Source organism: Balearica regulorum, chromosome 18, assembly GCF_011004875.1.
Source record: "Balearica regulorum gibbericeps isolate bBalReg1 chromosome 18, bBalReg1.pri, whole genome shotgun sequence".
Taxonomy (NCBI): domain Eukaryota; kingdom Metazoa; phylum Chordata; class Aves; order Gruiformes; family Gruidae; genus Balearica; species Balearica regulorum.
The window spans coordinates 1,197,933-1,212,374 of record NC_046201.1 but is presented as its reverse complement, the minus strand read 5'-3'; the positions used below and the strand labels follow the sequence as shown (position 1 = coordinate 1,212,374).

The window sequence follows — 14,442 nt, the reverse complement described above, 5'->3', positions numbered from 1 at the left end:
GTGACATCTCACGCCTGGCACGGCCTCGGAGAGCAGCATCAGCTTGGTCTATCATGGACAAGCAGAAAGGGCTGAAGAGCCGTATGCGAAATAACCACCAAGGAGCTGAAGTCAGAACAAAGCCACCATCGTCCCCACCACGCTGGCACCAGCCACGGCTGAAGCCACGTGCAAGGAATTACACCTCGGTCTCAAAGCACTCGGTGTCACTTTCCACCTGCCTATAAATGCATAAATTAGGGTGTCCGTGAACACCAGAAGCGCTGTCTGGCGGCTTTTCCTCCCTCGCTTTAAGGTCCTTATTTAAACATGGGGGAAGGAATAATCGGATCACAAAGAAGAACGGCTCTTTGTACGTTTGGCACAGCAGCTACTGACCCTCCCCTGCCAGAGCTATTCAATCCCTGGTGCCGATAGCATCTCTAAAACCGGACACCGATTCCCAGCCGAGCCGTGGAAGAGACAACAAAATCTCCATTCTCTCCCTGTGAATCCGACCTCCGGACCGAGCCCGACCGCAGCGGAGCAGCCCCGGAGCCGTCCCAAGCCCCTCACCCTGCCGACAGCCTCCCACCACCAGAAACCTAGGTTTGATGCCTAAATGTCCCCGCACCCGCCGAGCGGGGGTGCATGGGCGTTCCGCCCGGGAAGCCAGGGCTCTGCACCCCCACGCCACGCTGCTGGCAGCATCCCATCCCGGGAAGGGGAGGGAAGACGACCGACAGACACTTGTGGTGAATAAGCTGATTAAGCATCTGTCACCTCATCTGAAGCTGGCCAAACACTATAAAGCTCATTTTCTGCCTGAGGCATTTTTATCCCGAGTTCCTGCTGCTTGGCCTTTGGAGAGTGCGACAGTGTAATATTCTTCTGCGGGTGCACAGATCAGCCAGCGACTTCCACCGCCTCAGAACAGCCATTTTCTAATTTCAGTGAGCAGGAACCTGCGTGGGACACCAGCTCGGAGGCCAGTGTCGAGGGGAGCATCACCTAGGTGCTGGTATTTGTTGGCAGGAGAAATCCTTTCAACCCTCCAAGGAGCACGCCGCAGCAGCCCCGCTCCGGAGCGCCAACCCAGCCCAAGCTGCGATGCCCCAAAAGCCACCGAGCTCCCGGTGCTTTCGGGTCTGTCCCACAGCACCACACACAACCCTGCAAAGGGCAGAAGATGATTCCCAGAGATCTGACGGGCAAGCACAAGGCTAACGAGAAACTCCCCTGCTAATTAAGGCTGCAGGGTCGAGCTATGCAGCAACACCGCGCACACGGAAGCTGCTCCGGGGCAGCGCAGTTTAGCGAACACGCTCAGCTTGAAAGGAGAAAATTAACCTGTAGCAACAAGCCACGTAGCGAGTTGTTTTCCCTAATTGTAGGAGACAATTGCACGGGAGTTAATTAACACTGACGAGGATCGCTTTGTCCTTCCCACCTCACGTTTAACTTTGGTCAGAAACGTACCTGCGTTACCCCAGGAAGCAGCTGGAGGCACGGGACCGCTGCCCACGGCGGGGACACGGACACGTCCCCGCTGCCGGCAGAGCCTCGGCGACAGCCTCCGCCACGCTCAAGCTCAGCCTGAGCAGTCTGAGGTGGAACAACGTTTATGCAGGAGAAATATTGGCAGAATTTCTGTGGGGAAGTGATTTTTAAACAGTTTGCTAGGTTAAGTGCAGTAAGTGTTTATGTATATGTATGTATACATGTATATATAAATAAAATGATTTCTGCAGCAGTGCCTGTGTACACATATCTTCCTGAAGCATGAAGCTTAGCAAATAAATGACAGAATAGGATCCGCAGACAAAGCGTCATCCGCAGGGCAGGAGCACCGGGGACCGTCGGCCGCCCCCACGGCATCGCTGGCGAGCGGCACCATGCCCAAAGGCTTACGGCTGCGCTCTCGATCTGCGGGTCTTGGGGGGGATAGAAGGGGTGGAACAGATTCAAGGAAATCCCCTTCCAAAATTCAGTCCATCTTCCCTAAACCGGAGGGAACCAAAACACGACCGGGCCCCGGCGGCAGCTGCCGGCACAGCTCAGGGCAGGACCCCGCTCCCCACCGACCAACAGCTGCCATTTTACAGCAAAAAACCAAGAGGAAAAAAGCCCCGCAGAAAGGATCCCCAGGGATCAGCTGAAGGGGGAGGCGACTCTCTGCTGGCCAAATAAAATTCACAAAACCTTAGGAGGAAGTTTACCGAAAGTGAGTGTTTTTAAAACATTGTCTGGAGACTCCAACAAAAACAGCCCGGCAGGATGAGGGCGTTGAAAAGGGCTCTTCACTACAGAGATAAAAATAGAGTTTTTCAAGCTTTCTTCTCACTCCCAGGGTGGGAAGGGAACATGGCTCCAGAACCAACACACCTTCACATCCCCCTCCAGGTGAGAAGCCGAAAAGCCACCAGCTGCCAAGGAGAAATACTGAAAAACAAACATATTTATGGCACAGAACATGCTCAACAAGCAATCGCTTTGCACACCCAAGTCAGCCAGCGAGGTGCTGTAGCCGCTCCCGTGACGCTGCAGGTTGCATCGCCGGTGGATGCGCCTCCGCAGCCGCCCCCGCCTTGGTCCCGTGGAAGGCAGAGGAGCCGACACGGGCCTTGGCTCGGCTCTCCTTCGGCTGGCGAGGTGAGGCCAGGTCTGCAGGACGCTACAGCAAAGCCGATATTCAGCAGAATTGTGGTAATGAAAGCACATCTCGCTCTCCCTCAAATTTTGCTCCATCAGCACCACCCACAAGTTGTTTGCCTTCCCCACGCCGCCTGGGCAGAGTTTAGAAAAACACAGACCAAAAAAACCTGGCAGCTAAAGGTTGAAAGGGCTTTGCTTTGTTCCACTGCACTAAATTCCCTGGGTAATACCACTTAGCTCTCTGGGATTGGCACGGCTTTATTCAGCTGCCAAAAATGAAACTAATGCAAAGCACGAGGTCTCCAGGACACAATCCTGCTGAATTAGGGGGAGAAGAGGCAACAGAAAATAAGGTCCCCATCTCTGAGCGCACTTCACACTACAGGAAAGATCCACCAGCTGCTCCGATGCCGTAACGGTCAGCCCGTAAGTAAGAGTTTAAATCCTCCCCAAGAACAAGCTGGAGATGGAGCTGGCTCAGGTTGTACCAGGTTTCTCCCGCGCAGGAGACCTGCACGACACCTCCTTAAAGGCTTTCAAAAAGCTCTAAACCAGGCTGCACGGTTCTCCCCAGGTCCATCCCCACAGCCTCCCGGGTACCTCCTCAAACTGAATACGGAGCAAAGTAAAAGGAGGCACTCCTCCGCTCCGCTGGGGCTGCGGCTTGCTGGGCACCCGGGCTCTGCACCACCGGCAGCACCAGCGGCAGGGCAGCACCGCACGGCTGGGACAGGACCTCAGTCAGCATCGTACACGCTGCGCCGATGACAGCGCTACAATTACAGCCAGACCTCCCGTCGAGTTTCTCCACCACACTGCGATGGGCCAGAAAACCGGGGATCGAGGCGAGGAGGCTCCCGGATGAGCATCACCACGAACACCGCAGCATGCGCCGTGCCCCAGGCTCCTCTCCCAGCCACCCCCACCCCCCCAGAGACAGCCTGGGCAGCGCTCGCTGGGGATGTCCCGGACACCTCAGAACACAAGTGATAGACTTTGAGCTAAAAACCAACTTCAGCGTTTTCCTAGTGCCACTCTTTGATGCCCTACACAGCAGCGAGGTGTGTTGGCTCCCTGCAAGACTGATGCTGCACAGTGGCATGGGTGGCCCGGGCTCAGCCTGGCACCCACAGCTTTCCTGGGTGACTCATGGGTGACAGCAGGACATTACACGACCATGACGAGTCCCATCAGAGGGGCCAGCGCCTCGGGACGCTCCACGACTCCGCAGTCACACTGCAGAAGTGGCTCAGCTATAAGGAAGTTCCGTTTGTAAATGGGTCAGCCCGACTCCAGGAACGAACGCCTTCATTACTTCTGTGTTAATATTTAATGCCCAAACCCCAGCGCTGCCTCTCGGCACATCCTGCCCCGCGCCATCTGAAGACAGCCCTGTACTTTTAAGAGCCAAGTTTCTGCTGGGAGGGGAGGGGAGCCTCGCCAGACTCGTTAGCAGGGCTGATTTCAATTGCTTACAACACACCCGCCTCGCAGTTCTGCCACCAGGAACATCCCCATCCAGCCAAAGTCCCCGGTATCTCTGTACCGTAACGCACAGCACAGCGTTTCACAACCCGAGCTGCTGATGGCTGCTGTGCTGCATCCCTCCCTCACCGCTGGCGAGCCCACCTCACCGAGCGCTCCCAAAACTCGCTCCAAGGCAGTGGGAACGCTGAGCTGTTGTTCTCCAGCTAGGGCTCTCGCAATGTCCTGCCCCAAAACCAGACGGCACAACCAGGGCTCAGCCCAATCTTGACCCGAGGAAGAGCTCAGGTTAAGGGAATCAGGGAAAGACCCGACAGGGTCCCCATCCAAAGGCATGAAGTTTCTACAGGCTATCGTGTAGGGCACGAAGGGATCCAAGTTTCAGCGCGAGAGCTCTGAACATCTTTGTCATCAGGGTCTGGGCTTGAACAAAACCAGAATGGGGATGTGCACGGTGCACAGAGCACCCCCAGCACGCCAGCTCACAGCACCCGCTGGGCAGCGCCTCATCAGTACCACCAGCAGTCACCCCTGCAAGGCAGACCCATCCCCCAGCCCCCCGGGGTTGGGATCTCCGCTGCCGAGCCAGGAGGGTCACCCGGCCCCTTCCCTGCAGACCTCGCACCGAGGGGCTCAGCTCGGCGCAGGAAACTGTGACACGCGCTGGCCTACGCCGTACCCTGCCCTGCAACGCGAGCCGCACGGGAGCGAAACCTTAGCCACGAGCAGGCTCAACGCAACAAGGCACCCAAGGCAAAGCCAGCGGCTGCCTCCATCCCAGGGAGAAGCACCTCTCACCAGCAGGAGCTGCGGGCAGCGGGGGAAGTGATTTGGGGCACCTTCGGCAAGTCAGGAGCTACCTGCTTTAGAACACTTCCTAATCCACGAGTTCCAACAGTCTGGAGATGCACCATCTCGGCAGAGGTCAGAAACCACTCCCAGCCCACAGCAGCACGGTCCGCACGCAGAGGGATGGAGCGGCAGAAGGCGAGGGGCAGCCCCGCATCACCGCCAGGCAGCGGCCAAGCCCCCGCCGCTGCCTCCGGACCCGCACGGAGCCTCGCTCCAAACCACTCGGCCGTCGAGCCAAGACGCCTACAAAGATGCAACTCTGGGAAAAGCGCGTCGCCCTACAAACACACCGCAGCCCTGGGCCCTGCGCTGCAGGACGACCGGCCCGGCCCCCACCCTGCCACCCTCCGCAGTTACTGCCGGGAAAGGTCTTTCGCTGAGCTTGACCCGCTCCCCTGCGACACAGGCGCATGGCACCCACTGCCCGCGGGAACAGGGCGCTGCCGTCAGCCGCAGCCGTGCGGTGATGCTGCCGACCGCCGCGATGCACCGGCCAGCTCAGATGCACCCGGCGCCCAGCCAACCCCACGCAGGGAGCAGAGACAGCAAGAGCACAGCAGTGCATGGGATTTTGGGGGTGGCACAGGCTAACTCCTGGGGCCAGCTCCTTCCTCCTGTCACACCGCATCGTCCCTCCGCTGCCAAACACACCAAACCACCCACAATTTCCCTTCTGATTCACTTGAGCAAGAATCTCTCCCCTTCCCTCTGGACTTGGAGATAATGAGGCAAGAGGCTGTGATGCCGGCAATAACATTTATTACAGCTGATGTGTAGCAAATGACTACCAGGAATTATGCCTGCATTTCTGCGAGACAATTAGGCTTTGAGTTTGGGGTGTTTTTAAGCAAACACCTCTTCAAAAGTGGAGCTATTCATACACCATTGCAAAATGATCTTCCACACGAAGAAATAGCTTTAAAATGAAATGGAGGTTAGCCTGTAAGAGGCAATAATCTAATCTGTCACAAATGAGACTGATTTGTCTTCGGGGGAAGGAAGAACTGCCAGTCCTTCCTTTCTGCAAAGAGACAATCCTGTGCAAGGGACGAGCGGAGCTCGGGAGCGGCTGCACGGGGAGCAGCCAGCGAGGTTTCACCCCCCCGTGCGCGCAGAGCCCAGCCCAGCAGCTGCACCGCTGGGACGGGGTCCACGCGAGTGAATCAGCCCCAGGGAAGGTGGGATTACGTTGGTGGAAGGTGCCAGCAGCCTCCGTCTCCCTCTGTAATTACTACACACGTGTAGGCAGCTGCCTGTAGTGGCAGCATCGGCAAGGGGGCGGCTGACAGCTCCTCCACCATCTCATTAGCACAGTCACTCCGAGGGTGAGCACGGGTTCAGGAAGATGATTACAATGGGCTTCCCGAGCAGAACGCCTCGGGAAAGCCTGCGCAGGAGAGGGTGCCTGGCACTGGGAGCAGCCAGAGCTGCCTGCTCCAGACCTCGTGGGGAACCGGCTCAACCCCCTGGTCCGGCTGCTGCCGGAACCCTGGCAAGATGATGGCAGCGGCTGGAAGCAAAGCACGGGGTTGCCGTCCATCCCGCAGCCCTGCTCTACAGCGCGGCGTTCGGTGGCTGCGAGGAGACAACAGCCAAACCTCCCCCGCCATCACCCTCCTTCCTTGGGGTTGTCGTCTCCTGACCACAGCGGTGTTCAGGCTACTGTACAGGCCAGAAAAGCACGGGACAAAAGAAATACTTGGGGAATGGGCATCTAAAGCGCTGGGGGTGGTTTTGGACTTGGAGACTCTAAAGCTTACAGAGCTCCAGAGAGCCCACACGGTCCCTCAGCCTCCAGCCCTTGTGCTGAGCTCCAGGAGGCTGCAGGATCTTCAAAGAAACGTGCAAACACGGGGTTCCTGCACACACCCCATGCCACACATCCCCAGAGGCCAAGAAAAGCATCACAGTCTTCAGAGGAGAAAAGGCTCCTCGTTCACTGCAGGAAGCACAAATGGAGTCAGGACCATCCTCCTCCAGCTCCCAGCACACAGACACCGATGTTGGTTAAAACCGGGAGGTCTGCCTCCGGCTCCACATCCCCGCTCCCCGGCTGCTCCCACTAAAATACCAAGAAACTGAAGTGTTCACTAACTGATAGTCAGACCTTTGGACTCCTCTCGAGTCCATCTTTGGCTCTTGGGGCCAAGAGGCCCCCGCGCACCCTCCGCACTTCAGTCAGATCAACCAGGCTCCGATGGAGACGGCGCTGCCTCTTACTCGGGGCCGAGGGCGTTCTGCTCCGTTTGACCCGCGGCTCACGCGGTGCAGAACGATGAAGCCGATGGTCGGAGGCAAGGGAAGAGCCCAGCCCGCATCACCCCTCGTCTCTCGGGGGAGCGAGCATCGCTTAAGCGCAGTTGCTGCGATGGCCCACGGGCCGCCCTTGCACGCTCCTTACACGACTGCGTGCGGGCGCCTGGGGAAATCGTGACCCGCTCCGCAAACCTGCTATCGGCACAGTTCTTCGAGGACAACACACCTCAAACAACTGAGTCACCAGCTGAAACTATTCCCAGCAAGTGTCCCCAGACCAACCACACCGTCACTCAGTGCGGAGGACCGGCAGGGCCGGGTGACGAGGTCCGGCAGCTCTCGCCTTGTTTGCCCAGGCAGTTCCCAGGGCCGCGCCGTGCTGATACGCAAACACAGTATGGTACATCAGCTGGTACATCAGCTGCATTTCGAGGGTGGAAGGGAACCCCACACACCCAAGCCCCAGCTGGAGTTAACCGCCGTAACCAGAAAGCTCCGTTCGCAGATCTGCTCTACAGCCAAGATTTTGGGTGCCATTAGCTGCATCTGAAGAGCTGTCACGCCCCAGGATCCCCGAACCCAAGACTTTAGAACTTCCCTACCTTGGTATTTTTTGTACTAATTTTTTCTATCAGAGTGGGGGTTTTCTCTGCTTAATGCTCCCAGGTAACTCAGTCTAACCACTTAAAATGCAGGAAATCATGCAAGCTTTCCAGTTTAACAAATGACATCCTGCATTACATGCTAGGCTAGAAAGGTTTTATTAGACTTGGTCACAGGACCCAGCAGAGCAGAAACCACTTCCTTCACAAGGAAAATTAAAGCACATAAATTATTTTATTTTTCTCACGACACTGGGAGCAAAGCAGAAAGGGAAAATAATCGAGAGAATCAGAAACTCCGGCTATAACCAAGACAGAGAAAAGGCTCCGATCGCTTTTAATTGCTGCAGGAAAGCGAGTGACGGCCACAAACCTGCCCGGGCCGAGGTGATGCGGGGACAGCACCGCCCGCCCGCGGGGTAAGGCGGGTTCCCACGCAGGCTGCGGCCCCCGCGGGCTCCCCCACAGCGCGGCGGCCGGGGGAGGCTCGGGGTGCCCGGGGCCCCCCCCCGCACCCGGCTCCGGGACGGCGGGGCCCCGGCAGCCGCTCCCGCCCCGGCAGCCCGAGCGCATCCCCGGGGGAGGGAGCGGGGGCGGCCCCGGCCCCCGGCGGCGCCTCCTCCCGCCCGCGCCCCGCAGCCCCCGCACCCGGCGGGGGGGGACGGACGACGAAGGGGGAGTTGGGAGATAAAACAAGCACAAATTTACAAAAATTTTTTTTTTTTTTTCAAAAAAAAAGAAAATAAAATGAAAACCCCCAAATAAACCGCAGCGGCGCCCCGGAGCCGGCGGCACCTGTTGCGGGGCTCACCTTGTAGACATTCTCGGTCAGGCGGTGCACCTCCTCGGAGCGGGACATGCTGGGCGGGCCGGGCAGCACCATGGGCGGGCGGCGGGGCTGCGCGGAGCGGTGCGGAGCGGTGCGGAGCCGGGCGGCGGGAGCGGAGAGCGGCACGGAGCAGCGGCCGCGCCGCCTTTTATCAGCTCCCGGCGGCCGCCACCGCCCCGGCCCGCCCCGCGGGGAGGAGCCGCACCGGGCCGGGCCGGGCTGGGCTGGGCTGGGCCGGGCTGGGAGCGGCGGGGCAGCGCCCGGGTGCGGCGTGGCGCCGGGGACGACGGCGGCGGCGGGAGGGCTGCGAACCCGGGGGACCGGGGGGTGCACCGTGCTGTGCCCCCTCCTATAACCCGCCTCCTGTACCCCGCTATGCCCCATCCCGTGCCCCATCGTACACCTCATTCCCCATCCCATCCCCCACTCCCCATCCCATCCCCCATCCCATCCCCCACTCCCCATCCCATCCCCCACTCCCCATCCCGTACCCCATCCCATCCCCCACTCCCCATCCCTTACTCCTCCTAATCCCCATCCCATACCCCCGCTATTCCCTGTAACCTATCCTACACCCCTTGCTACACCCCATGCTGTAGCCCGTGATGCTCCATACTATACCCTACTATAGTCCATCCTGTATCTCTTGCTGTACCCTACATCCCCGAGATACCTCACACCATAGCCCCTGCTGTACGCCACACCCTCGCTGTACCCCACTCCCGGTGCTGTGCCCCGTTTTCCAGTTGTGCGGTGCGGGGTGGACGGGTGAGGATCAGCTGGAAGGGGAAGAGCAGCCGGTGGTTTGCAAGGTGTTGGTTTTATACAGGAAAAGACGGCGGGTGCCGTCCAGGAAGACCAGGAGAGCCGAGGTGGGATGAGTGGTCACCACGGTGTACGGCCGGCCCAGTGCAGCACACCTCGCGGTGCTTGTCCTCAGCCGGGAGCCGTGCTCGGCTGGGGGAGCCCAGCCCAGGCAGGAGGAGAGGCAGCCCCTGCCTGCCTGTCCCCTCACTGTCCCCTCGCTGTCCCACCGCCTGGCCAGCCGGGAGAGCCGGACTCACACCCTGTCACCCCGCAATTCCCCGGGGGTCCCTCCCCAGCCCTCCCAGCCGTCAGGTCCCCGTGGGACAGTGAGGCTGAGGGTCCCCCGTCCTTCCCGTCCCTCGGGCCAGCGGCAGCAACTTTCGCACAGGTCGCGAGAGACAGGAGGAGCGGGGCCGTGCCCTGCCTCACCGTGTCCCCCTGCCTCACCGCCCTCCCCACCACGGCTGCCGCTCTCCGCAGGCAATCCACGGTTAGAAGGACCTTTACGTGTCCCCACGTGCGCGCACCGGCTGCCTCGTCCCGGCCCTCGGGCCAAGCCTCCCTCTCCTTCCTCTCCCTTCTCTCTGCCACAATTAGCAGTGAAACAGTTAAGCAGCTGAGTGTGTTCTCCCTCATCTCCTCCACCAGTTCCAAGAACAAGGAGCCCGAGCAGCCGCGACGGTCGATACCTTGGCCCCAAACCTCCCGTTTCTATTCCCCTCGCTGCCTCCTGCTCTCCATCCCAGCCCCGGCGAGGAGCGGGGGGGCACCGAAGGCGACCACTCACTCCAGCCGCATTTGGGTCCCATTTTGGCTTCTACCCCCTCAGAGGCTTCACACGCTGAAGGACAGGGAAGAATTTACAACCCCTGAGAAGGGTTTTTCTCATTTTTCTGGAGAGGCCGGTTAACCCTTTCCCATGAGAGCTGAGAAAGAGAAGGGGCAGCGGGCCGTAACCTCAGGGGGGACCTGGGAGCAAGGCTGCCACGGAGATGTTCCCAGGAGGGATGCCCGGCTGTGCCGACACCAGGACCTTGCAGTGCCCCTTCCCCACTCGAGCCTGCTCCATCCCGAGCGGCCAGACCGTGGTCGGCTCTGGTGGGATGCCGCTCCCTCGGCCGGACGCTGCCGACTCGCTGGTTTTCCAGTGCTGGCAAAGGACTTCAGATCAAGCATCCAGGAAGAGAGTGCCTCTATCCGCATCTCCATCACCTTATTTTTAGTTACGTTATGTAAGTTCTTCGCTACGTCAGGGATGTGGGGGGGTTCTTGCATCTAATTCCGGTGTGACAGCCCAGCGATTCAAACAAGCTGTTCCTCTGGTGAAGAAGATAAAAGGATTTGTAATTTCTCATAATAAAAGAGGCCTTTAGGGACGACCCTCAGAGAATCTCTGGCATCTAGGTCTCCTCTCAGGCAGCCGCTCCACTTTCTTCCCATCCTCTGCTTCTCTCTATCCCCAGGAAATCTGAGTACTGAAAACCTTTCTCCCTCGTGCCCCTCTGCTCCCAAAGCGCGTCTTCAGCTGGAAGCAGCCAGGGAGTTCTTATCCTCACGTCAAGAGGCAGATTTACCAACTGACCATTGACCCTGGCTTTTCCCATGTCACGAACTCTTGATCAGCAGTGGCCACCCAGGGCTGGTCCGTGCTGCCCGCGCTGCCTGTGCTGGCCCATGCTGCCTGCGCTGCCTGTGCTGGCCTGTGCCCCATGGGGCTGTGCCAGAGCCCAGGGCAGAGCTGCCGCCCCGCAGCCGCCCGGAGCACCCTGGGAATTTGTGGCAGGAAAAACCTGCCTTTGCCTCGTGCAGTAACATTTGCTTTGATTGCTTTTTTTTTTTTTTCTTTTTTGTTGTTGTTGCTAGCTGTCTTTTTGTCAGGGTGATTCACTCCCCAGGGCTCGGCGGCAGCTGGAGCGTGCCCAGGGTAACCATGGTGGCAGAGTCCCTCACGGGTTATACCTACGTCCCCGCGGCACCTCCCGGCGCTCCTCGCGCACCCTCTCAGAAGCGGGGACCTTCCACCACGGGGGCCGTGCCGGAGGAGCAAAACCCAGCGGGTGCCATGCGGGACCCACGCCAGACCTTGCGCACCAGTGGGATAAACACCCAGCAGCCCTGCCCGATGGCCCTGCCGGCCCCGGAGCTGGCACCCGCCCCCGGAGCAATCCCCCCCCCCGACACCTTTGCAAAATCAGGGTCCGTCCCCGGGGTGACGGCACATCGGCACACGCGCGGCACCGGCCACCTCCAGCCCCGGGTGGAGCGAAGTTGCTGTGGCAACACCAACTTATGTAATCCACCCCGCTCGGCTGCAGGTGTGGGGAGGAAATTGTGCTATTTTCGAAGTTTCATTAGGTTCCTTCTTAATTACCAGCCTGGCGTCACGCCAGCTCTGCCAGCCGGGTCACGCGCCCCAGCGCAGGGACCAAGCACCGTGCCGGGGCAGCGACGGCCGAGGGCAGCGACGGCACGGGGCAGCCGGGGATGGCCACGGCTCCTCCGGGTTCCCAGCCAGGTGGACACGCGCTCACCGCTCACAAAACGCCTCCGTGGGTGGATGCGGTGGCTGCCCGGCGAGGGACGGAGGGAGGCGGGAGGCTGCAGGGTGACACAGCTGCCCGGGGAGGGGAAAACGGTGCCGCGTGGGGTCCACAGGAGCTGCCGCATCCTCAGCGCCTCGGGAGAGCCTCCTGTGACACAGGGGAGAGAGAAAAAAAATAAAGGCGGGTTATAATCCCTCATAGCTTTGAAGGTGACGTGTCACCGGCCGATACAGAGAGGAGGAAACAGAGGTACAGCCCCCCGCTCCCACCGACCCCCCACATCTCTGCCCAGAGCCGCGAGTCGGGTGCAGGGACACGGGCAGAGGCCGGTGAGCTGAGCTGCCACCGGGAACCGCTCCGGATGGTCGCTGCTGCCTTCTCGGCACCTTGGAAGAAGATGGATGGTGTCAGAGCAGGAGATGCCAAGCAGGGAACAGGGTGCTGGACAAAGGAGCCGCCTCCATCTCGAACTCGCCCGCTTGTCCCACGCGGTCCCACGGCGGGGACGGGGGCAGAGGCTGCCCCGCTCCCTGCACAACCACAGCTGGGGCTGGCGGCAGCCACTGCCTTCGGGCCCTTTTCCCCTTTTTGATACGTACCAGAAGGATAAACGCAGGCATCCTTCAGTGACCCCTGCGAACAGCCCGGCTCAGGGCAGGCGCGTACCTGCAAGTGTCAACTTGTTAATGAGATTACCAGGAAATTTCCGTACTTTTTGTCTCAGGCAGATGGCTTCCCCATCAGAGCCCTAACACGCTGCTGCTGCGCAGTCGGCTGTGAGCCCTTGCCGTGCTGCGCCGGGACTTATTTATTTCCAAAATAATTTAAATGTGATTTTTCTGACATCTGGGGGGGTCACTGGGGAATCAGCCCAAGGGGTTTGAGCAAAACCAACCCAGCCACAAGCGCAGGACGGGCTGTTCCCTGTCCCCCTTGCTCAGCTCGGACTCCTGCCTCCCTGGCTCACTGCCGAGCGGGCAGGGCCCCCCCCTCAACGCCCGGCTGTGCCCCGCTTTCTTTTGAGCACCTCACTAACCTCTGCGGGAGCCGGGGCAGTGAACCCCACGCCAATACCCGGAGCCACCCACCCAAAGGTGGCTTTGCTCTTCGCTTTGCAGCACGGCTGTCGCTCACCGGGATGCCGGCACGAGCGGCTGCAGTGCCTCGCTGGTACCCGTCACCCTTCAAACCGGTGAGCGCTGGTCCCTCCACCGTCACGGGCACCATGTCCCTCGAGTGTGCAACGGCGAGTGTGCGATGGCAAGCGTGCAACTTCAAATGTGCTGCTCCCAGCGTGTCGCTCCCTGTGCTACCTCGAGGCACGCACGAGTTCACGCCTTCGGTTTCATAGGGTCAGGACCTAAAAGTTGTCACAAAACTGGAGATTCCCTGAGTGTGCCAGCAGCTCTCGGCCGGTTAAATCCCCCTGAGCACAAACAGCAAATCGAGTAAAGCCATTTACTGAGGATTAGCAAAGGATGAACAATTCAGGCTCTTATTTTACCGGGTGGGAGCTGCAGCACCGAAATCCAGCGCAGAGTCTGAAACAAGGGCGCAGCGATTTCCAGCTCCTGCCTCGCGCTTTGCCTCGCAGGACTCACCGCGGTTTACAGAGCAGGTCAGGATTAGTTCAGAAAGGAGGAAACTGAGGCACAGCGGAGAGGAGTAACTGGCCCCCCATCACCCCAAGCGGGTTTTCCCTAATCCTGTTGGAAGCAGCATCTGAACAAGACTCCCCGCAGTGAAAGTTGCTGTTGCCAGGTATTTGTGTACCTGGAAGCCTTTGGCTCACTGATGTGACACGGCAGCGCTTTATCTGGGCTGCTCCCTGCGGCACGGGAGCACGCGGCCCCGCTCACGGCGAGGGAGGCTGCCGGGCTGAGCCGGGCGTCGGAAAGCAGCTCTGCCATCGCCGGCCTTTCCGTCAGCCGCACGGAGCCTGGGCTGCGCACTGCGGCCGGGGTCGGGTCTCATCGCTGGCGGCACTAAGGGCAAGGAAATACGTGGTGGCCCCGGGGAGGGAGCGTGGGCTGGGGGAGGCGCTGGCAGAGCGCTCGGCTGGCGTCGCTGCAGGAAGGACCCCCGGGCCCCCCCGGTCCCGCATCCCCAAGGGATGCAAAGGGCAGAGTTTTGTTGGTAGGTGTCTGGGACGCTCTTGCTGCCCGGCTCAAAGCCGGAGCCTGCCTGCACGCTTCAACCAAAGCTGGCAAAGCGGCAGCGTGCCCAGAGCACCACCCTGGCAGCCCCCAGCTCCCACCTCCTGGCTGGGGGGGGACACGGGGACCCGCTCGCATGTCCCCCCACAGACCCCCGCGCCCTTCCCGGCTGCTGCGGTGATGGCTGCGGGCAGGGCACGGGCAGACGCAGCGGGCAGGGGCGACAGGCCAGGCTGCACAGGAGCACGGCGGAGCCGGCGTGGAGCGGCCTCGTCTCT

The 14,442-nt window shown here is 60.2% G+C and overlaps 1 protein-coding gene across 7 annotated transcripts in view; it reads right to left on the bottom strand.

The window, feature by feature from the left end:
* Positions 1-8,776, bottom strand: part of BAIAP2 (BAR/IMD domain containing adaptor protein 2) — a 47,536-nt gene extending 38,760 nt beyond the window's left edge. For all 7 annotated transcript variants that reach the window (XM_075770348.1, XM_075770347.1, XM_075770344.1 and 4 more), the window contains exon 1: positions 8,641-8,776. In XM_075770348.1, coding sequence (XP_075626463.1) covers positions 8,641-8,712 — 72 coding nt within the window. In that variant the 5' untranslated portion in view covers positions 8,713-8,776. The remainder of the gene's footprint in view (positions 1-8,640) is intronic.
* Between the last annotated feature and the right edge of the window lie 5,666 nt (positions 8,777-14,442).